This window comes from Ammospiza caudacuta, chromosome 8, assembly GCF_027887145.1.
Source record: "Ammospiza caudacuta isolate bAmmCau1 chromosome 8, bAmmCau1.pri, whole genome shotgun sequence".
Lineage (NCBI taxonomy): Eukaryota > Metazoa > Chordata > Aves > Passeriformes > Passerellidae > Ammospiza > Ammospiza caudacuta.
In genome coordinates, this window is record NC_080600.1 from 35,119,809 (window position 1) to 35,141,982 (window position 22,174).

A 22,174-nucleotide genomic window follows, 5' to 3' on the forward strand; every position below is an offset into this window, starting at 1 on the left:
TGAGACTTGTTTGGACATTGTCTTTGCAGACAGTAATGGTGTTCAAGCCTTCCTTTTCCTTAAAAATATCAAATATATGGCTTACTGTCAAGTCTGAGATTATTTAGCAACTTACCTGCAAAAATTCAAGGACAGGTCAGAACTAAAAAAAAACAAAATCAGAAAATTTTCGTCATGAGGTCTTTTCACATTTTATTTGAAAACTGTGGGCTGTAAACTAATTACCAAACTATTTACATGGTGGTATTAAGGTTTTCTGGTCCTTCACACCACAACAAAATAAGCAGGTCCAAGGATGAGGTTTCTCACTGGAGTGATTATTGTGTTTGGGGTAGTGAGCACAGTGAGAGTCCTTGACAGAGGTGGCATTACTGGTGGTTCTCTTCTCTTTGCATATGAAGTTGCTGACCTCACTGAACAAAAGTAAATGTAGCTGGGACAGGAGAGGCCTCATACATTAACAGGATAAGCAGGGCCAGGCCATGAACTTTGTAAAATAATTTTTATCCCAGAATAAGGGTTTTATTAAATGCTTTCAGCTTCAATGTCTCCAGATGTTTTTGAATTTTCTCTCCCATCTCACTGTTCTGGAGTTGAAAATGTCCATCTGGACCATTTTGTTGGTCTCTGCAAGAAATTTAAAGCATCATTTGTATTTATAATAATCAGGGAAAATACTTAGGAATGTCTTCAAAATCCAGTGAAAGAGGCACTAGTGATTTCTTTTCTCATAATGAACACAGGGTGTTCCATTACTGATGCAGAACTGAAAAGGCACTGAAACTGGAAAGAACACTTAACTCTTGGTTTGGCTAGTCAGAAAAGTTAACCATCTGACAGGTAACACAAACTGATTATTACATTTTATCCATGTAGGGACACAAGCTGTGATTGCCAGAACAAGGGCAGCCACATGAAAACCTGGTTTGCCTTAAGGGCAAAACTGCTGTAGAGAAGCAATATGTTCTCTGTCACCCAGTGAAACACCAACCCCTCAATAACAACAAAGAATCTTTCGGTGACAACATAAAGGATTGGGACTTCATTGTTTGCTAAGAAATTTTTGCTTCCCTCTTTACAAACCCAAAATAATAGGGAAGATTTCAACAAGTAAATATCAACACCCAGAGTTGTCTAATATTGAAAATTATTTTAATTTTTTTTCCTGAAAACATCTAAGATTTAAGAAAGAAAGAATGTTATAAAATGACTTACCCAGGGAAAGCACTATCCAGCCCTATATCACTGTGGGAGAAAAAGATCACTCTTTAGTTACTCAAGCTGTCCCAAATCCCCATGTTCTAACAACCAGTGTCATAAAATGTAAAAACCAGCACCGAGTGCAACGTATCTATATTTTTACAGAAAATTCTTCCCGTGCAAAAGTAAAGCAGACATTCAAATCTCTTGATAGCTCTGAAAGTTTGAGGTTATCTTGAACATCCTGGTATCTAAGCCCCATCATGGCAACTTTAAAGAGGGGATAACTGTTGGACAGAAATGAATTCACTTGCTCCAAGGTTAGAACTCAGCACTTTTACCTGTGTTGCTCTGCAACACTTGCCACCCACACTGCCTGCTGTGGTGTGAGCTGGGAGAGTGTGAAGTTTGAGCTGAGCAAACATGAAACACTCCTAAGAAAAGCCAGAGAAAAAAGCACCATGCCAAGGGGAAATTCTAAGGGCCCTTTTCTCTGCCAGCATGCATAAATATCTAACCAAAAGGGTCAATGAAAAGCAAAAGTCGCTGGTCCAAGAATGTTGAACATCTCTGAGAAAGCAAGCAAACTGCCTTGAGTGTTAGATCATGCTGATATAACCATAGTCAGAGATCCAGGCCAATGCTTTCTGAAGTAAAATCCAGAGACTGAATTTGCAGTGCAAATTTGCTCAAAGTACGAGGTCTGCATTGCACTTGTGATGGAGCCCCTAGAGCACCTCAGTATGACTCTATGCAATTCTGAGAAAACTTCTGATGCTTGACTTTAGATTCCATTTCTCTCTTGTTATTTCAAAATATACCTACCTTTCTATTTTTATTGACTGTCCTTCATATTCTTCTGAGAGTGCCCCCTCAACTTGCGGAAATTCAGCTTTCACCATCTCTGGAGTAAGAATCATGTTGAACGCAGCTTCATCTGTCTCACTAAAATGAATAAGATGATGAACAATTTGCCTTTGTCCTTTTGAAAGTGTTTTTTTAGCCAACAAGAACAAAAGTATGTTTTATGCAAAAGAGACTTTGTGCCTTTGCCTTTGAGGATCTCCTGGAACAGGTTTTGACACATCCATACAAGTGGTTTAGACACAGTCAATAACAGCATGTACAGAATAGAGGAGAAACTTACTGGTCAATTATGTTCTCCTTGTCTCTCTCAGGCAAGTCATTCAGCACTGGTGGTAGATCTGCTGGAAGCAAATCTGAACTGTAAGGATCCCTGTGATGGAAATTGTATTAGTTTAATGTATTAATACTAATGGTATTTTCACATTTTGAAGCTTCACAGCAGTTGCAATTACAATGAAGATGATGTACTTTTAAATATTTGTGGAAAATCTGGCTGCACCAGAAACTGCTGTGATATGAGAGAACGTGAGCCTGAGAGATGTTGGCTAGCACTGGGTGCAAGTGTCCATAAGTTAAAGGTTTTACAGACAGAGTTTGTACCTCCTGAGGTCTTCTAGGACTGAGTCAACAAGCTTTCAGGAGAGATGTTATAGAAAGCCCAGACTGGAATTCTCCTTCCTGGGACAGGCATTTCTTTTAATGATATTGCTCTTAATCCACCCTTCTAGGAGTTCAGTAGGAGTTTATTTCCTGTTGGTTTTGGATTTCTGAGCAGCAATTAATTCCACTTGTAGGCCCACTTTCACTTGTGGGACTAGTGATATCAATATAGCTATGGGCAGCAGAAACTAGGATTTGTGTTTTCAAATTCTTTCAAATCCTCTTTCAACAGAGGATTTGTGTTTTCAAATTCTTTCTTACCTAAGTACTGTATTTGACAATATGGGAATGTTAGAAAAAGTGGAATACTCCACTGGTGAGAATTTTCTCCATTCCATTACTCCACAAATCACTTCCTGAAATGACAAGTGATACACAATCAGACCTCCAATATATAATGCAGAGAGGCTTACAGGACAGAGCATCTTGGCTGAGAATTGAATCTGGGGAGCTGAATATATTTCAAAGATCCTTCCATCACTGTAAGGACATGAAAATACAACAGTGAACACATGGAAAGAGCAAAGAAACATGAAGGCATAAGTAAGAGACATGGGTAAAGCCTAAGCAGAATTAGTTATTCTGGCCCATGTACTGACTATTTAGGTGCATACATAATTTATATTTGAAAATATTTTCTATCTAGAATGACTCCACCTTCCATTTTGATTCCTTAGTGCAAGTTCTCAGGAAGAACATACCCCAGACAGGTACTCATACAATAAACCCAAAACAACATACCGTGTGATCCAGAAATTTCTTTTGTGTGACTGGAATACTGGATCCTCTGGGGCATTCCTTGGTAACAGCATATTTTGGATGAGGACAAAGATGATATTCAATATCTGATTCACAATAGGCCAAAGGAAGTAAAAATGGAACTAATCCTGGAATGGGGTTCTAAAAACAATGAAGAGATTATTTTAATAAATTGCTCTGAGTACCATAACAAATCTAATTAATGAACTTTCAGTTCTTACAACTAATGTAGTCTCCTCAGATTCACAGCTTTGTCTTACTCTGACTGCTCTGTTTAGTATGATCCTTCACTTTCTGTATCTTCCCCTCATCCTACAGTGTTGTCTGATTTATTCATGCTCCCAACTGTCTAAAATACAGCAATTTAGCTGTTGTCTCCCAGTCTGGAAGAAAAAAAACTATTGCCTAATTATTCTGAAATCCATTGCTGATTCTCTGAATAGTTCAGAATCCAAGAAGGGAAAATGGACTTGCTATGGTGGAAGCCACAGCACACATGGCTTCACATTTTGCCATCCATTTCCCTGCATTAGCATCTGTTTCTGGACAAAGCCCAGTGCTGGGCAGTGTGGGATCAAGCTGTGCCTGGCTCTCACACTGCTGTGACAGAGGGATGAAAGAGATGCACAGAGGAACTCATCAGCACGTCCACTGGAGTCCTGGCTGTGTGTGAGGGGGACAAATCTGCATCAGAGATGTTATGCCAAGGTCACCAGGCCAGCACAGTGGGCAGGGCTGGGAGCCAGAGCCACCCCCAGCAGGCACAGTGCCATGCTGGGTGGGAGATCTGCCTGTGCCCATGCACAGCCCTGCACTGAGCCCTACAGCTGTCTCTGCCTGCTCAGAGGCACCTCCAGAGCTCCAGGCTGTGCTGCACTGGGGGAAATACCTCCTGCAGCTGTGGCACAATCTACATGACAACTGTAACAGAAAACCCTCCCATTCAAGAGGCAGTGATTTTTTGAATCTCTGTGCCTAACAGCTTGGGAATGTGGTTTGGGATGCTGTGAGAACTCTTAGAAACTGTAAGCAGGATGCAATGTGAGTAGAGTTTGACTTCACTTTTCTGTTTACCCAAAGATTAGGCAGATCTGTAGTCACCTAGCTGAACAGCAGGAAAAGACTGCACCTATCCTACCTACCTGGGAAAGAATGTGAGGTTACAGATGGACTGAGATGCCAAGATCATGGCCTTTCCTCTAACATCCAAATGGGGAAACAAATGGAGAAGAAGGGAGGGGTTCCATGGTGCTCCCAGAAATCCTGTGATCATTGATCCTTTGTGGAGTGTCAGACTGGAGCAGTCTCCAGTTCCCTGCTTTCACTGCAATTTTGTCGTATCATCCCTCCCCTGAACTGATCAAAATCCACTCTAAACTGAAATAGTGTCCCTCTCAGTGGGATGAACTCTGGGATTCCTATCAGAGCTCTGTGATTCCTCTATATCAGAGCTTGCACCATGAAGGATTACTCTCACTCTGGATAGCTTTAAAACCAATCTGAGTAAGAAAACTGCCCACAAATTCCACATCAGGCTTCTGATGAAATAAGCACACTTCTGCTCCTTTCTTAGGTTCTTTATGGAAGCCAACTCCTACTCACAAAAATGCGAAGTGGGTTGCTCTCCCTTGGGTGGACTAAAGCTTGGGGAGGAACCAGGCTTAACAAGCTGATATCTCCTTCTGCTGCTTCTTTGTCAAAATCTCTCCTCTGGGAGAGCTGCCCCTCAGGAGAAGGAGAAGGAGTCACTTGAATCAATTCATCCTTGAAAAACACAGACATCAAAGATTTTTAGTGTGTAGTAAATCTTTCAGTATAAAATGTTGGTGCAAAAATAATCAAATGTGGAAATGTGGGGTTGGGAGTGACTTTTTTACCTGGGCTCCCTGCCTCAGTGGTCGGGAAAGTTTTACAGGTTTGTAACTTGTGGCTGCATAGTGTGTACTAAAGGGCTGATACTTCATAATCTTGCAATGCTGAGGAACCTAAGTGCAAAGAAAAAAGATGTGCTGCAGAAAGTGACAATAATCACTTCTAGTTAACTCATAAATGGAGTGGAACATTTGGCTTTATCATGGATGCATCACATCTCCATGGTAAAAGACACTCCCAGGACATGGTACACAACCAAAACTTCGAGAAGCCATACTTCACCAGGAATTTGATCTTTGAGATACAATAATTTCAGCTAAGGTGATTCATCTCTGAATGGAGAGAGGGGAATATTGCTGGCTGTAAATTGGTTACTCATGGAAACTGGTGAGATTTGGTTTTAATAAAAGCATGCTAAAAATCATACAGCCTTATTAAAGCAACATTTTTACTGGGCTGTGCAGAGGCCATTTAACTGCACAGGAAAGAGAAACATGAGGCAGGTGTACTGACTCACCTTCAAGTCATAAAATGGAAGAATGTTTTCAACTTTCACGTCTACAGATTCAATAGGAACAGGGCCAAGAGCATCAGGTGCCTGAAACAGAACAATATTTAAAAAAAGTAATATGGTGGGCATTTTGTTTTGTATTGGCAGCAATCCATGAACACAGTTAATTGAAAACATATGGAAATAATTATGCAAATATTTACTTGTTACAGTTTGATATTTCTGTTGTTCTTTCTTGGACTCCAGCATTTCAGTTATTTTTGTCTTTGCTTCTGAAAAATGGATGTTAACTAACTCTGAGCATTAATGTATTGCTCACAATTCTAGGATACAATTAAGAGAATGAAAAAAAATTTTTTACTGTTTTCAGCAGAACCCTTAGTAAATCTGAGGTCCTGAATTAATTTGCCAGAACCCCAGAACACCAGTTACACTGTGAAATTTTAATAAAAGTACTATCAGCCCTGGGGCCAATGTTTTCAACAAAATTCTATTCTAAAAATTCTAGAGTGCTGACTAATATCTAAGTCACTGCACCTACCAAATAATTGTGTAGTTCATGGGACCTGTAAAAGGGGAATTCAAAAGGCAATATATCATCTTCAGATATTCTGGAAGAAAAGTCCTTATGTTCTTCACTCTTCTCTGCTTTGCTGAAACTCCTGCTTTCTGTCATGAGTGGAAACCAAATATTAAGATTTTGTAATGTATCTTAATACACTGTTTCAGAAATAGAATCAAGCCACAAAATGTATTTAACATTTTCCTAAACCAGGATGTCTAGAAATTTAAATATAAAAAGTAAAGTAATACTTCCTAAAGACTTTAAATGTCACATCTATAAAATATGAGCACAATACCTTGAATAGCTGACAGATTTAATTTCCCCTTTCCTAAAAAGACATCACAGCCCACTCCTTCCAGCATGGCTCACAGCAAGGCTGAGACAAGTCAGAGGCCTCTCTTACACTAAATGTCATTACACCTTCTATTTGCAGTATTTCTGCATCTCCTGCATCCTGGGAATTAAAAGTCCCTATTGTAGAAGCAGGAAAAGACCTAATATGGAACAGTGTGTCTCAGGAGCTGTCAAATTGTGTGTGTCTAGAAGGCAGTGGGAAATAGGAGACTCAAAATCTTCTCTGTCTCCTATTTACCCAACAGTGACTCCCATCCAAAGCCAGTTTTCTTCTATGATGTTAAATAACAAGTCACTTTTCCAGACCAGCACTTTCATTCCCATGTAAAAAAACCCAACTGATTAAAAACACTTCTATGAGAAAACAATGAGGACAAAAACTCAACCCAGTACTGGCTACCTGGCAATGTGTCTCATGGTTCCTACTGTCTCATTTCACTGAGTTCAGACCTCTTGCCTTCATCACATTCAGGCGTCTTTCCCCCTTCCATCCCCCCTGCAGTAAGCTCCTGTCATCCTGTGACTCTCACCTCTTGGGCTCCACCTGATCTGTTCATCTCCCTGTCTCTCACACAGTCCCATCTGTCCTTTCATTGCTCCTCAGGCCTACACACAGAACCACAGAATGGTTTGGGTTAGAAGGGACCTTAAAGACCACCTTGTCCAACCCTTCTGCCAGGGGCAGGGACATCTATCATCACATCAGGTTGCCCAAAGCCCCACCCATCCTGGCCTTGAACAGTTCCAGTGATGGAGTATCCACAGCTTCTGCCCTGTTATTAAGTAGATAAACTGCAAGGTTCCCAAGAATAGTTAATCACATTTCTTAAACATGGTAAATAATGTGTATGGAAAATAGATGTATCTTGACTACAGCCACTTCCACATTTTAGCAGGGTCTGTTGCCATTGGACAAGAAGTAATGGTTTTGAACTAAAATAAGGCAGTTTCAGATTAGATATAAGGAAGAAGTTTTTTGCAACAAGGATGGTAAAACACTGGAACAAGTTGCCCAAAGAGGTGGTGGATGTCCCATTCCTGAAAACATTTAAGGTCGGGCTGGGCAGGGCTCTGAGCAACCTGCTCTCATTGAAGATGTCCCTGCTTCTTGCAGGGAGGTTGGACTGGATGGCCTTTAAAGGCCATCCAATCCACTCTATGCCTCTACCTTGTCAAACTTCTATTTCTTTCTGGAACACTCCTTTATAAGAACTCTGCACCAGACACACTGCACCAGACAGGTAATGCACTAGACACACTGCAGCACAACCTGAATTATCATAGCCCATGGCCAAAATATCAACTTGTTCTTCTAATCCTTACCAGACCCAGAGCCTTCCTCCAGACCTCTGGCCTCCCTGGGCAGTCCACGCAACAGAAGCAACAAACGTTTTAGACGAATCTGAACCAAAATCTGAGAGAATGATTTTTAAATTGAAGTCAAACACCCTAAGATTTGCAGCCATAGAAATACTGTATATGTTACACCCGTATTTATTCTCCAGAGCTCACTCAGACATCTCTATTTGAGAATTTTTAATATAGTTTTCTGTTCAGAGAAAGTGGGAAGGAAAGATGTAGAACGGATCTCAACTCTATAATGACATTACACAAAAAATACAGTTAAATTTTTAAATTTAGTCTTACAGGTTAATCAGATTTTATTTTTTTTTTGCTATGTCTTTTGCTTGGTGTTTACAGTCATATAACTAGCTTGGTGTTTACAGTCATATAACTATACAAGCAGTTAACCAGGGCCATATTAATTTTTGTAGCTCTGAAAATGAGTAAACAACAACCTGCACTGTGTTTTTGCCCATACCCTACATGGAAAAAATAAAGAATCCTCAGTTTTAATACCAGATGGGGCCATTTGGTTACCTCTTTATTTGTACAATAAAAGAGAGTATTTAATTTCAAGACCTCAGTATTATTAATAGATTGAAGAATATCCAAACCGGACACTAGAAGAGCAGAATACTTCCCTCTTGCTTGTTCCATTAAGATTTACTGAGGAAAGAGCAGTGGTGATGTTAGATAATACTGAAACCAAATGAAATAAGTGGTTTTACTGATTAGCCTTTAGTTTCCAGGTCTATACCTCCCTTATTTGAATTTCTATCTGATGCTTCCCATGTTCCCATCATGCACCATTGTAAAGATCCTCTATCATCAGTAACCTCAGAGGAGTTGGAAGGTGCTGTTTTCTCCCTCTACTTTCCTTCTCCAGATTGTCTCCTTACAGAGAAATTGCTCTAAAGCTGAACATCTTGGTGGCTCTACATGGAATTCACTCCAGCTTGTTAAATTCTTTCTTGTACGAGGGGCCCAAAACAGGGTGCAGTACTCTATATGCATTTTTAAATCTTTTTTGTGCAGAAGTATTTTTTTCCTTAAAAAAAAATTCTGAATTTATCTGCATTTGTTTAGTATCAATTGCAATATGAAAGATGAATTGAATACAAAACTTACTTCAGATCCTTATTTCCTGGTGAGGTAGGGGCACATTTATCAAGTTACCTAATCCCTACCTAGATGTGAACAGTCCTCCCATGCTGGTTGCTTGTTCTTTTATGCTGTTTCCCAGGTGTCATGCCCTCACACTGCATTCTGGTTGTTCACTTTACCTTGTATGCTGCTTGCTGGAATTTCCTGAACATCTTCTTTCTGCTGTCCCAAGGGTCATTATGGAGCAAGTCGAATGTGGGATGGACACTTGGTTGCTGCACAGTGTATTTTTTAAAAAGGAAACAGAAAAGAGAAAGGACAATCCTTTTTACAACTAGATAAGGTAGAATTTTTCTCCATCCCAAGTCACACTTTGACCTGAATACGTATGTTATTTCTAAATATTGAAATTGGTCCAGTGAAAATATTTGCAGCATTGGCATCTAACCAGAAACCTTCACTGCAGGGCTTAGTGGGAGGTAATCACCAGGTATTTGCAGGTGGAGTATGGGGAATGCAGAGATAGTGTGGCATGGTCTGCCTCCACACAAATGACCAACACAGACCAGAACTGCAGTGCACTCCATGGGCAGTTGGACAGCAAAGACAATGGACAGGGGCTCTAACAAAAACACACTTTATCTTGTACAGACATGAAGTTGAAACAGCTGTAAGGACTCAAATCAGGCACCCAGCAAAACCAGTATTCTTTCTCAAATAATGGCACATACCCAAAGAAGAGTGAAAGACGCCAAAGAGAAGTGCAAAAAAATCTAAGTACCAGAAAGGTTCCTGTCAATCTGACCTGCAGGTAAAAGTTGAAAATCTTGTGATATGCTTAACCTTACAATGAGGCATGAGAAAGCTCCTGAGAGATCTTTCAGAAACAAGCCATATAAATCTTAGATTAGGCCTGCAGATTTCCACTTGACTCTCAGAGCAGATTAGAAGATGAGTTGTGCACATAGCATGGTGCTTGCCCTACCTAAAAGTAAAATGGGAAATAAGGCACTGACACAGAAACAGCAATATCAGGAGGAAAAGTATTCAGTGTCAAACATCTATGGCTATTTGTTAGCTTGGGAGGTGATAATTTAGCATGCATATAGCAGGCTCTAGAAACATATGAACAAACCTGGTTAACATGCCGGGTAACACGTCTGGAGGAAACTTCTACTTCACCCCTCTGAAACTCCTGTTCTATGATAGGATCTCCTCTTTGGAGCTAATTTAAAGAAAAATCACATTAGCACAAAGCATCCAGTGAATTATTTCCTCCCTTACAATTAGGGAAACTCACAATGCAACATTCTGGAGGTGTTTAATGAAACACAGACTTCATTCCCTTTTAGGGTGTGATTATTGCAACCCTTAAGCAAGTCAAACAAAGTAAAATAATGTCTTTTCAGGTCTGAGTTTCAATCAAATCTCTGTCCTAATGAAACACGGGTGCAAATCTGCTCACTTGGGCAAATATTGTTACATTTCTCATAATACCTTACCCTTTTCTCTGTCTACCTTCAAGACAAAAACACCCCTGAAACAGTGATGCACAGGCACAATAAAGATATGACTGCAGTTACAAGCACAACTACCCCAGGTTTGCATTAATTAATGAAGAAAAACTGAACATGTAGAGAGCTTGATACATTCACAGTGCAGTGCATAATATGAAAGTATAAGTGTGATTTTTAAATTAACAGAAAAAAACATCAAAGACTAACCCTGTATTGCTCTTCTTCCCTTTGTCGGCTTTCAATAATCTCTTTTTTAAGCTCTGCAGAGATTGGATCACTTCCCTTGTGAACTTGCCTGCATTTACAGTGGAGACAAGAAAAATGCTTCACTTAATGCACAGTTTGCTTTATTCAAAGGCAAGCAGACTTACTCCCCTCTTCCTGAGGTGCCTAGGTGTCCATGACATTCATATGAGATGATCTGTGGATTTCAAATGAAACCATCATGTGCTTAAAGATCCAACTGTGATCTGCTTTGCACCAGTTGATGTACAACAGAATAATAAAATCATTAAGGCTGGAAAAATCCTCTAAAATCTTTGAGTCCAGGCATAAACCTAACACTGCCTGACACTTCACTAAACTATATCCACATCTATCAGCACTGCATCTACATGTTTTTTGTACACTTCCAAGTGTAATTCTGCTCTTACTCCATTATTCATTTTATCCTCAATTTATTGACAGCCATGACAAAATCTTCCTTTGGCCTTAAGGGCACAAGATGAGATGCCTGAGAACAAGGTTAGGCAAACCAGGTTTTCAGCAGCTTTCTTTTTGAATGGAACAATAAGGCAATCAAAGCCCTCATTGGGTACTACTATGGATGCTACTGAGTCTGCTCTTAAGCAGGAGAGAAAAAAATAAATAAAACATCAGTAATTAAGGCTTAAACCAAATGTATTGAGACACAAAATGGCAGCATTCTGCACTAGTGGACATTGTATGCATCATTCATAAAGGCCTTGGTTAAGCAAATCCCAGTCTTGTTAACATGGTTAATTAACATGGTTTACTAGCACTTACCGCTTTAGATGATTTGCTTCCTCTTCCTGAACATTTTGTTTGACTTTTAGTTGAAATATAGCATCCTTCATCTGCCTTGTTTTTTTTCCTTCTTTGCCTTGGGACAGGGCTGCAGGAACATCAGAAAGCCATATCACACCTCAGTCTAGACTGGATTTTTAATTGTGAAAAACATCCATTAACATAACTGTACCCATTAATACATAAAGCTAAGGAGAGAGTTCTCGCAGAAACAACAGTCACATCACATCAGCAGTTCTGAAGCCAAGCTCCTCATCAGAGCTACAAATAATGCTAAGACCAAGTTTATGCTGCTTAATTACTTTACCTTCTTTTACGTCCTTTAACTTCAATTTGCCTGGTTCCTGAATCAAAACAGTAGCTACAGAATACGGATTTGACAAGTCTGTGGGGAATCTGAGGTTCTGGTATTCAATTTCCTATGAGATATAAATTAATAGGAAGAAACAGAATCATGGAAGATTTCCAGCCCAGAAAAGTACTTGTAATTATTATCTTTTCACACCTTTAGTTTTTGAACAGGCTTCGACTGTAGTTGGCTGAACCGGTCTCTTCTCCACAACACAGGTTTTCCAGACACAGCTTTTTTCTCTGGATGACTTTGTTGTTCATCAATATATTCTTTTCTAGATGTCAGAAGGACACATATTCCTTTCATAAGCATTCTCTAAATGACATATGAGTCTAATTTTTTCACAAAAAAATTAAGTACAGTCCAAAAGGTTCAAAGCCCCCTGCATCTTGCAAGGCCTCAACAATAAGAATGACAAGTGGGAATGATAGAAGCTGAGGATGCTCACATTTCTTTAAGGATATGTAACTTCTCATTATATTTATTTTGTTTGTTTTTTTTTTTATTTAATGTAAATGAAGGATGTTCTAATCAAACAGTGTAAAAGAGCAGGTACATGTATCAACAGTAGAATTACTTCAGTGCATTGTAAGTCTCCAAAAAAACCAAAAAGATTTTGGTTTGCTTTTTAAGACTTTGCTTAAAAAGATCTTAGTAAAATTGTATTAAATCCTATAACATTAATATCTTTTAGAACTGGGCAAAACCACTCCAAGACCAGTCAGCCACACATACATCAGAGCCACATGTGGTATTGATGTTCCTGTGAATACACACACATAGGGTTTTGAGTGAAACTCTGAAATCTGTAACTGCATTGCCATTTGTGCTGTTCCATACTCCAGTGGGGAATACTTCACAGTTACTTTGACTTTTCCATTGGCTGGAATGATTCCTGTGATTAGAGGAAAAAACAATAAGAGTCCATATAACATGAGCCCACTTAAGTGTACTGGAACTCATTCTGGGCCACTTTTTAAAAACAACTTAATTGTTTGAATGGTGGCAGTAGGCATGGAAAATCTTTCTGGTCTCAAAGCATCTTCCAAAAACTATGTCTTGCTGCCAGATAATAGAAGATATTTTGCAATAGCAGAGAGGTTTGACAGTAGGGCTATAATATTTCATACTGCTGTGAAAATGACTGCCTGTTTATATGTAGAAATTCTGCACTTGCATCTGCTAGTCTTAAGTCTTTGGCACTTTCTGCTTTCATGGGCAAAGCATTTATAAACATATTCCTCTGAGCTTTTCCAAGCTAGGGGACTCATCTGGATTTGATGCATTACCTGTCTCTGCTTGACCTTATTTCCTTACTACTTATTCCAATATTTTCTCAAACACTTTAATCACCATTCAGATCCCTAAACATTCAGGGCCTTTCCCAACCTAAGTGACTGTATGATACTATGATTACTCTGAGCAAAATGGCTTTGAGTAGGAGCTGAAACATTTTAGTGCTTTTCAGATGGCCTTCAGCTTTAGTTTCAGGCTACCAAAATGTCTGACTTAAGTTTTACTGGGATGACCCTATTTCAGGGATATTCTTCTGGGAAAATAAAAGCTGCATGGACCATTTGGAACATTTTGGATTTTGTCAAAGCTGGGCATTGCCTAAAGAAACTTACAGCTAAGATGGCTATTTGCCATGAGGCTGAAAATGACTGGCAGCATTTACCTGCAAAAGCTTTGCCTGAGGAAAAGGTTTTTTCTGTACAGCACTGAATACACTGTCAAAGTAATTACACCTAATAAATACAGATTTAACATTTAGAATTTTAAAGTCAGTCTACCAAATGTTGGCTGGACAGTGAAGGCTCTGTGAGGCTGAATAATATCAATGTGGAATTCAAAATCTATGGGACAGCTGCACTGCAGGGGGATAACATACTCCTTACTGAAAAGAGAGAAAGGAAAAATCATGTTAATCAAAGTACAGTTGTTCATCAATTACAAGCTGGGAAATTGTATTATACACACCATGCACTAATTTACCTGCATTCAGAGGGGTATGTTACTTATTAATGTAAAAATCATAATTTCTCACTGTTCCAAAATAGCAAAATATTTCAGATCTTTCATCCCCCCAGGAAATAAGAGTTAAATCTTGATTTGAATGTTGGACATTACTTTCTCCTACTCATACATAATTTGATTATGGAAAATTTTTTAAAAATTACTTTTTAAAGGTTATTTATGCCCATCTTCAAATTCTTACAGACTGTAACATCTAGCAAGTACAAACAATGCAAACTGGAGCAACAATGAGTACAGAACCAGAAATCAGCCTTTTGCCATGGCCCTCCTCATGAAAGACAATGAGAAAAGCAAGTGCTGAAAACTTTCAAAACTCCAACACATCAGAATGACTGAACTTCAACCACTGTAGAAATAATGGTGCTGGGGCCTAATTTTCAGAAATCATCATAATTACAACTAATACAGCAAATATACTGCACAACTAGGCCCTAATAAACAGAATCTGCCTTCTCCTTTTCCCCTTCTCAGTTCCTATTAACATCTCTTACAGATTAGTTTATGAGAACAGTCAGTGCTATATCCATGCAAAGTAAAATGAAGTCTAGCTCATTAAATACTTTTAAATACAAGAAGCAAAAATAACCAGCCCATCTTCATATATGTTTAGCTTGCACAGCATTTATGTTATGGTGAATGTGCACCTGAAACTGTTCATATACGGAATTATTTTGCAGTCCAGGTGGTAGTTGAGTTTCTTAAGGCTTTCAACATTATGTTGTATGAATAGAGGAAAATGGGTTCGGGCATGTCTTGCAAAATGTAGACAAATGTCTGTCCTTAACTCACCTCTCACCAATTGATACATCAGACAGATTTATAAATGATGGAAATTCTACAACATTCACAGTAGGGTAAGCATGCATGGGAATAACTAAGGTATCATCTCCCTGCAAACAAACAAACAAAAAACAAACAAGGGCAAATATTTATATCTTACAATTAGTAAATCATAGAATCATATAATGTTATGGGTTGGAAGCAACCTTAAGGATCATCCAGTCCCAACACCCCCTGTCATTGGCAGGGACACCTCACACTAGACTGGGCTGACCAAGGCCTTATCCAACCTGGCCTTGAACACTGCCAGGCTTGGGGCATCCACAGCCCTCCTGGGCAACTGTTCCAGGGTCTCATCACCCTCATAATAAAGAATTTCTTCCCAATATCTAACCTAAATTTCCTGTCTTTCAGTTTGTACCCATTACTGCTTGTTCTATCACTACAGTTCCTGATGAAGAAGTCCCTCTCCAGCTTCCTTGTAGTCCCTTTCAGATACTGGAAGGCTGCTATGAGGTCTTCATGTAACCTTCTCTTCCCCAAGCTGAACAGCCCCAACTTTCTCAGCCTGTTATGGAAATAAAAAGTTTCTCTAGTAGTTGGCCAGTAAGTGGGCATAAAACATCTTCAAAATTATCATTGAGTTGTGCCTCAGACCATTAATATTCCACCTGCTTTCAGTATCTTTCTCTCTTTCCATATTTTATACAAATTTCTAGAGCTCCTCTGAGCTGCTTATCTAAGTCATTACATCAATGTGCCACAAAGACTGATCTACTGGCAAAGAATAGCAGAATAAGTCATATAATCTTGCCTACTGCTCTGGGATGTTTGCAGAGAAAAATTTTTAATGCTTTAAGTTAAATACTCCAATCAAGACTCACTGGGAATAAACCTATGTGTCTCTAGAGGATTAACTAAACCTTTATCATTATGCTCTAATATTTGTTTTATTCCATTACAACTCTAACCACGTTTTGCAATGAATGCTCACCTCACAGTGAATTCGGATGCAGTCATAGTAATACCTCCACTCATCAGGGCAAAAATCAACAGTGACCACAAGGGACAAACCAGGGACAAGCCGGTGCTAGAAAATGACCCAAAACAAGAGAAAAGCCATGTAAAAGCTGCTTATATGGCACAAAACTTGTGCTGCATGCAAAGAGCAGAGTGAGGACTTTCTGGCACTTACTGCTTTGTTGTATTTGATCTGAAAATACATTGTCTGGGGTGGTATTATGTGAAGGTTTACTGCATTGGTAGAAATATTTATCAGCTTCTGCAGAACAAAAGAAAACAAAAACCACAAAACACTTTACAATATAAGAGGTCAGTTAAGAATACCAACTAAACTTTTTGTAAAACTTTCCATAGCAAGAAGTAACAATTTTTACTTTAGCAGAAACAATTCTAAATATGGTCTGAATTTAAAATAAAACTATGCAAAACTTACATCCTGCATTTTTATTCTTTGGAAACAAGTCCCAATTTTTAACCAAGGAGTAACAGTTAGTTTTGCTAGAATGATGCTACTATTGAATCAAATTCAGATGCTGTTTTGCTTATATGCAAAAGGAACAAATATTTTATTTGCAACAAACAACTTATTGATCACTTTTAGAGACATCTGAACCAAAAAGAATTACATAATACTTCATGGTTCTGTTTTGGTGTATAACCAACTGACTTTTGGACAGTGACAGTTCAGCCTGCAAAGCCTCCTGCACTTGTTTACTTTCACTGCATTCAGAGAACCTAGTCCAATATAACTACCAACCTCAGTCTCAATACACTTAAAACATGAATAACAAAGGCACACAAAGGGAAAGCAGAGAGTAGAAAAGGAAATACCCAAACCATTCACAAGGAAAGGCAATCAAATCTATGCACTGAATTTCCTTTCTCAGAACAAATTGTTCTTGGCAAAAGACCAGAGGTGCTTTCAAAACTTTCCCACCAGTAAACATGTTTGCAGACACAGTGACAGTCCAAGGACATTTTGAAAGCAAGTCTCTTGAGGAGTTAAAGCCCAAATCCTCTATTCATGATGTGCAAGTCACATATCACAAACACTGATACAGACAGGGAGTATAAAGGAGGGTGATGCTCACAGCCTGGTACTCATCTCTTTGTTACCACAGGACCACTGAATTTAAGTGCTGCTTTTAAGAGCACTCCACAGGGCAAAGGCCTCATGACCACAAGGGGTCAACTCAGATTCTGCTGTCCTTTTATGAGCCCCAAGGGGTCCCTGCTCCAGAACTTACCAGCATCTGTTGATGATGTTTTCCAATTTCATACCCTCCATAGTGTAACACGGCAGGCTCAGGCTGCACAACCCTGCTCCTCTGACCCTCTGAATAAATCTCTACAGATCACAAAACAGGGAGAAAAAAAGACCAGAAACACACATGAGTGGTACTTGCATTAAGTAGTCTAGTTATTGTATACTGATTTATTAGCAAGGGAAAAAAAGAGATTATTTCTTCATTTAAAAAGGCATGAATTTATAAATGGAAAGTTATGGCACCATCCACTACCCCAGCAGATCCATGATCCTGCCACCAGTTCATCTCTTGGCATCATGGCTTCAACAAGCCACCCAAAACTTTAGGGCCAGCCAGGATCAGCACAGCCACTGTTTTTTTCCTGACTACCCCTCCCATGATTTAGGCTCTCAGGAAGCTGCAATTTAAGCAACAGGATGGGAGTTGCAAAAAAAATGAACCAAGTGTGTCCTAGAATTGCCACAAGGTTGGGAACAGTCAGAGAGCAGGAACTTACTTGATTCCAGCAGGTGATGGGGGACAGCAGGTCTTTTTTTAGGTTCCTCCACGAGGCTGCTCAGGACACTGGGAACTTTCTTCAAGGACCCCCGAGTGACTGTGATGTCTGGGGAGGCTGACTGAACCAGGTCCATGTTAGGACAGAAACAGGCTCTCAATGGCACTAAAATTCCTCAGTGTCTGTGGTCAAATGAAAACAACATAATGATCAATATATCTTCTTTCACACTGGTACTATCTGTTGCCTAAAACTGCCTAAAAACATTTAGGAGAGGCAGCTACTTTTTTTCCCTGCTGAAGTAGATGACTCTGTGTGTGCTAAGCACAAGGAGAGAAGGATTCCAGGAAACCTTGCTCCCACTGCAAGGCCTTTTAGGGGGCACCTGTTCTAAGGCTTGCTGGGCTTTTTTCCCTTTCAGGTCTGTACATAATATCTCTGTCTTCCTTCATGTTCCCCAGCAGAGAGGAAGGGAGCAGGTTCTGATAATTCCACTATCTCAACTGATTTCTGCAGATGTGTTCTTTCAATCTCTCCTGGGTGTTTGAGTTGTTAACTTGCAGATTAACTTTTAATTTTTAAATATTAATATGAGGGATAAGAAATCTGGCATTTGAATATTTCATTTGGATAGCATCATCTGGGTCATTTGTTCAGGGAAGATAACTGTAAACACAGAAAGCCACGGACATTACAGACCCTGTGTTAAGTATGCAGAGTTATCAGAACATAAACTTCTCTAATGACAAGTGAAAATTTTACATAATAAAGACACCAAGCATGAACCATCCACCAGCAACTATCGTCATAAACAGAGCACACAGAGCCCTTGGCTCTTGTATGAACTGAAGAACTGCATGGAGACAAAGACACAATACTTTTGGAACAAATACTGAATTCAAAAGCCATGCTGGGATTTTCAGCCCTCAAGTAGGCAGCGCTCAACAGTTTCAAAGTGGAATCATTACTCCACCTCCCCCATTACATTTTATGGTCTCATCTCTGGTATTTGTTTGATTTTCCAGTCTGCTTTAGATCTTTCAAGCACAACTTGAGAGGTGCTTCAAGCTCATAAAATGCTGTTTTGATTTATGGTTTTGTACAGTATTAAATAATAAATAAGCAAGAAGCTTAAAATAATGTGCTAGGACCCTGGCCTTCATAATATTTTCCACTCAATAACACCAAGCACAAATTTTCCACTCACAACAGAAAACCTGCAAGAGGGGCTGCATTATTGTGCACAACAGTAAATTCCTTCTGATGTAGCAAGACCAAACTCAGACAAAAAACACTGCAAAAAAAATTCTAAACATAAGGATAAAGCTTACATTTTTTCCACTTGTGTTCTCCAACTTTAATTTACACCACTGCCACCCTCCTTCTCCTGGTCAGCATTCCGCCTCAGGAATGCAAGGTTGGAAAAGGTGTAGGCAGACATAAGTCTCCTCAAAGGATTCCTGGTATAACCTTTTGAGTAATTTACAGTGACGGTGCCATCATGGCTCACCAACTTCAATAACACACTGCGCGTTGCTCAAAGGGCTAACACAGGACAAATCCTTAAGGTCCTGGAATAACGGAAGACCTGATGTTCTTAAATTTTCCACCTGTGTCTTTCAAGACTTTGCGTGTGTGTGGGAGTAGAAATGGGAAACCTTGGGAGCCCATGGCAAAACTCACCCCAAACGCCCTCAGACCAGGTTATCGCCCTTCTTGCCAGCGCTCGGGCTTTCTAATGCCTTATCGCGTCTCGGAGCTCCTCGCACACCTCACCACACCGAAGGACGCGGTGCAAAGCCATTACAGCTGCGAGAGGCTGGAAAAGGCATCGCTGTGCACAGCCCGTACCTGCCGCCGCCACAGCCCCCAGCCCGAGAGAGCCCCGGCACAGCCCGGCTGTCCCAGCCGGCCCACCCGGAGCCCCGGCACAGCCCGGCTGTCCCAGCCGGCCCACCCGGAGCCCCGGCACAGCCCGGTTTTCACTGTCAGCCCTCCCGGAGCCCCGGCACAGCCCGGTTTTCCCTGTCAGCCCTCCCGGAGCCCCAGCACAGCCCGGTTTTCCCTGTCAGCCCTCCCGGAGCCCCAACACAGCCCGGTTTTCCCTGTCAGCCCTCCCGGAGCCCCAACACAGCCCGGTTTTCCCTGTCAGCCCTCCCGGAGCCCCAACACAGCCCGGTTTTCCCTGTCAACCCTCCCGGAGCCCCGGCACAGCCCGGTTTTCACTGTCAGCCCTCCCGGAGCCCCAACACAGCCCGGTTTTCCCTGTCAGCCCACCCGGAGCCCCGCGGCCCGGCCCGGCCCGGCCCTCACGGCGGCCCCGCGGCGGTCGCTCGGCAACGGGGCAGCCGCGCTGGGCCGCACCACTCGCGGCTGGGCTGGGCAGGATCCCAACAGCGGCACTCTGGGTCCTCTGACGGCGAAAAGTACAAAAAAAAAAAAAAAAAAAAAGAGTAAAAAACACCCCCCCTTCTCTCTCTCCTTTTTTTTTCTTTTTTTTTTTTTTTTCTTTTTTTTCTTTCCTCCCTTCTCCCCAGTAAGCATCGTTTTCAGTATTCCCAGTGTGGCTACAGACAGAGCAGAGGCACTTCTTTCCCTTTAAAAACTCTCATCTATTAACACCTGAATTGTTCTTACTTGGTTCAAAACAGATTTTGAAAGTTTTACTACAATATTGGTTTTTTTAAAAACCCTCTTTTTCACTTTCCCTCCCATCTCCTTTCTCTTCCTCACTTTTGTGTTCTTGCTTTCAGCATTAAAGGACCATCGCTTGGAAAGTGCTCCTGGAAACCTTTGTTCAGTGTATTTTTCATACCACCCATAAATTATGAGGGTTTTCCCCTAAATGGGTACAAGGGAGAAGGGAAAGCAAAGAAAACAGTTTTCTTCCTTTTTTTTTCCTTTCCCCTTCAGAGAGGTGATCTGGATTAAGAACAAAATAATTTATTTTCAGTTTTTCTAACACAGGGGTAAAATGTGTCCAAAAGTGGTGCATTCATTTTGGATAAAAACGTAAGCAAGAAAAGCTTCAGATCATAAAGTTCAGATCCCAGAACACAGTTCCCATACTTAGTAAGATGTAATTGCTTATGGTTAGAAAAAAACTATTCCTATACCCTTGACATGATATCTTAAATATAGGCTTAATATAGAAAGCCAGAATTGTTTCCACAATGAGTTTTTTTCTTTCATATTCTAAGAATAAAATTGTTCACTTTCAGTTTTTCTAACATAGAGGTAAAATAGAGCATATTTCTCCTCAAAATTCACATGTACATCAGTCTGTTTGGATAGTGATAGCTGAGTGCAAACCAAAAACCATGTCTGCTTCCACATCAGAGGGTCTGAACATGGTGCACCTCTGGAGAGGCACTCTGTAAAGTTTCCTGGAACAGCAAATAAGTGGGAAAGGTAGGTGAAAAGAGTGAGTTATCAGCCAACAAACCTTCAGATTTCCTTGGGAAGGCTGATATAAATAAAGAATGTTAAGCAGGGTTTAAATATGTGATTCTTGCATCAGTTTCTCTCTATTCCAAATGTCAGATGAAAAATGTTTGACCTGATTGTCAAGCTGTAGTAAAGTCATTGCAAACAATTTAATTATTTAGCAAAGGGAGGAGAAAATTTAGTTGTTTCAAGCACTAATGGAATTTTTAAGTATTAATAAATAAATATTTACAATCAAAGTTGGTTAGTGTTTGATAAGTAAACAATCCTACAATCAGAATAGTACAAAGCAGTTTCTTTTATTTACTCCTAAAGTTAAAGTGAAAAGTCTTTTGAAATGGTGAGAGCAAATTCAGATGTTTCTTTCCTGGTTCAGATAGAGACTTGAAAGAAATTCCAGCTGTGACAAATTTATGAGGGGTATACATAGTAGGTATAAAAGCAAATGCGCACAGCTATTGCTTCATTAAACAATCATCTCATTTGGGACTCTGTGAAATCTTGGTAATAATTCTTTGTAGTCTGCTGCTGCTGTTAGGTTTCCCAGCTCTCCCTGTCTGTCCCACTGGGCTGACATTTGCTGTGAGTCAAGCAATGGTTTGAACAGGTGAGAATCCCCCAGGTTTTATTTTGCATCCATCTTCTTTCAAACACTCACCCTGCACATGAATAAAGTGGGGGTGATCACAAAATATTAATTCACACTGTTGGTGTTTAAATCCAACATTGACTCTCCACACTCCTGGGCCTATTTTGGAAAAAGTGCCACACTCCAAAGTACATTCAGAAGCAAAGCTCTCTCAATTACATAAATGCAAGAAAGAGTGCTGGCTTTCAGGGGAAGATGCTTCAATATGAATGGAATAATAAAATATTCCTTCAGCCAAAGGAAGAGAGAGAAGGACTTGGCGCCCCAGCGAGATGATGCAGCGTTGTCAGTGTGGTTTCTTCAGACTATACAGCGACCATTG

General features: G+C 40.2%; 1 protein-coding gene across 1 annotated transcript; it reads right to left on the reverse strand.

Annotated features, from left to right (window-relative positions):
- Positions 1 to 332: 332 nt before the first annotated feature.
- Positions 333 to 19,549, reverse strand: CFAP221 (cilia and flagella associated protein 221). Its single transcript, XM_058809761.1, has 25 exons — positions 19,440 to 19,549; positions 17,757 to 17,938; positions 17,240 to 17,340; positions 16,165 to 16,251; positions 15,964 to 16,059; positions 14,979 to 15,079; positions 13,946 to 14,049; positions 12,888 to 13,047; positions 12,306 to 12,426; positions 12,108 to 12,219; positions 11,780 to 11,888; positions 10,961 to 11,048; positions 10,372 to 10,461; positions 9,416 to 9,511; positions 8,112 to 8,202; positions 6,411 to 6,538; positions 5,876 to 5,956; positions 5,364 to 5,471; positions 5,089 to 5,250; positions 3,469 to 3,627; positions 2,989 to 3,083; positions 2,348 to 2,437; positions 2,026 to 2,145; positions 1,216 to 1,245; positions 333 to 627 (listed from the first exon to the last, which is right to left on the reverse strand). Exons 2-25 carry the CDS (start codon positions 17,890 to 17,892, stop codon positions 504 to 506), a joined length of 2,589 nt encoding a protein of 862 aa, XP_058665744.1. The 5' UTR covers positions 17,893 to 17,938; positions 19,440 to 19,549; the 3' UTR covers positions 333 to 503.
- Positions 19,550 to 22,174: the final 2,625 nt, after the last annotated feature.

Excerpts from the sequence above, each read along its gene's own strand:
- CFAP221 (XM_058809761.1), bottom strand. The coding sequence starts at position 17,892 with ATGGACCTGGTTCAGTCAGCCTCCCCAGACATCACAGTCACTCGGGGG. Across the intron at positions 15,080-15,963 it reads GCATCCGAATTCACTGTGAG|GGAGATGATACCTTAGTTAT; the intron begins GTGAGCATTCAT and ends GTTTGTTTGCAG. Across the intron at positions 13,048-13,945 it reads CACTGTCCAGCCAACATTTG|GAATCATTCCAGCCAATGGA; the intron begins GTAGACTGACTT and ends CTCTAATCACAG.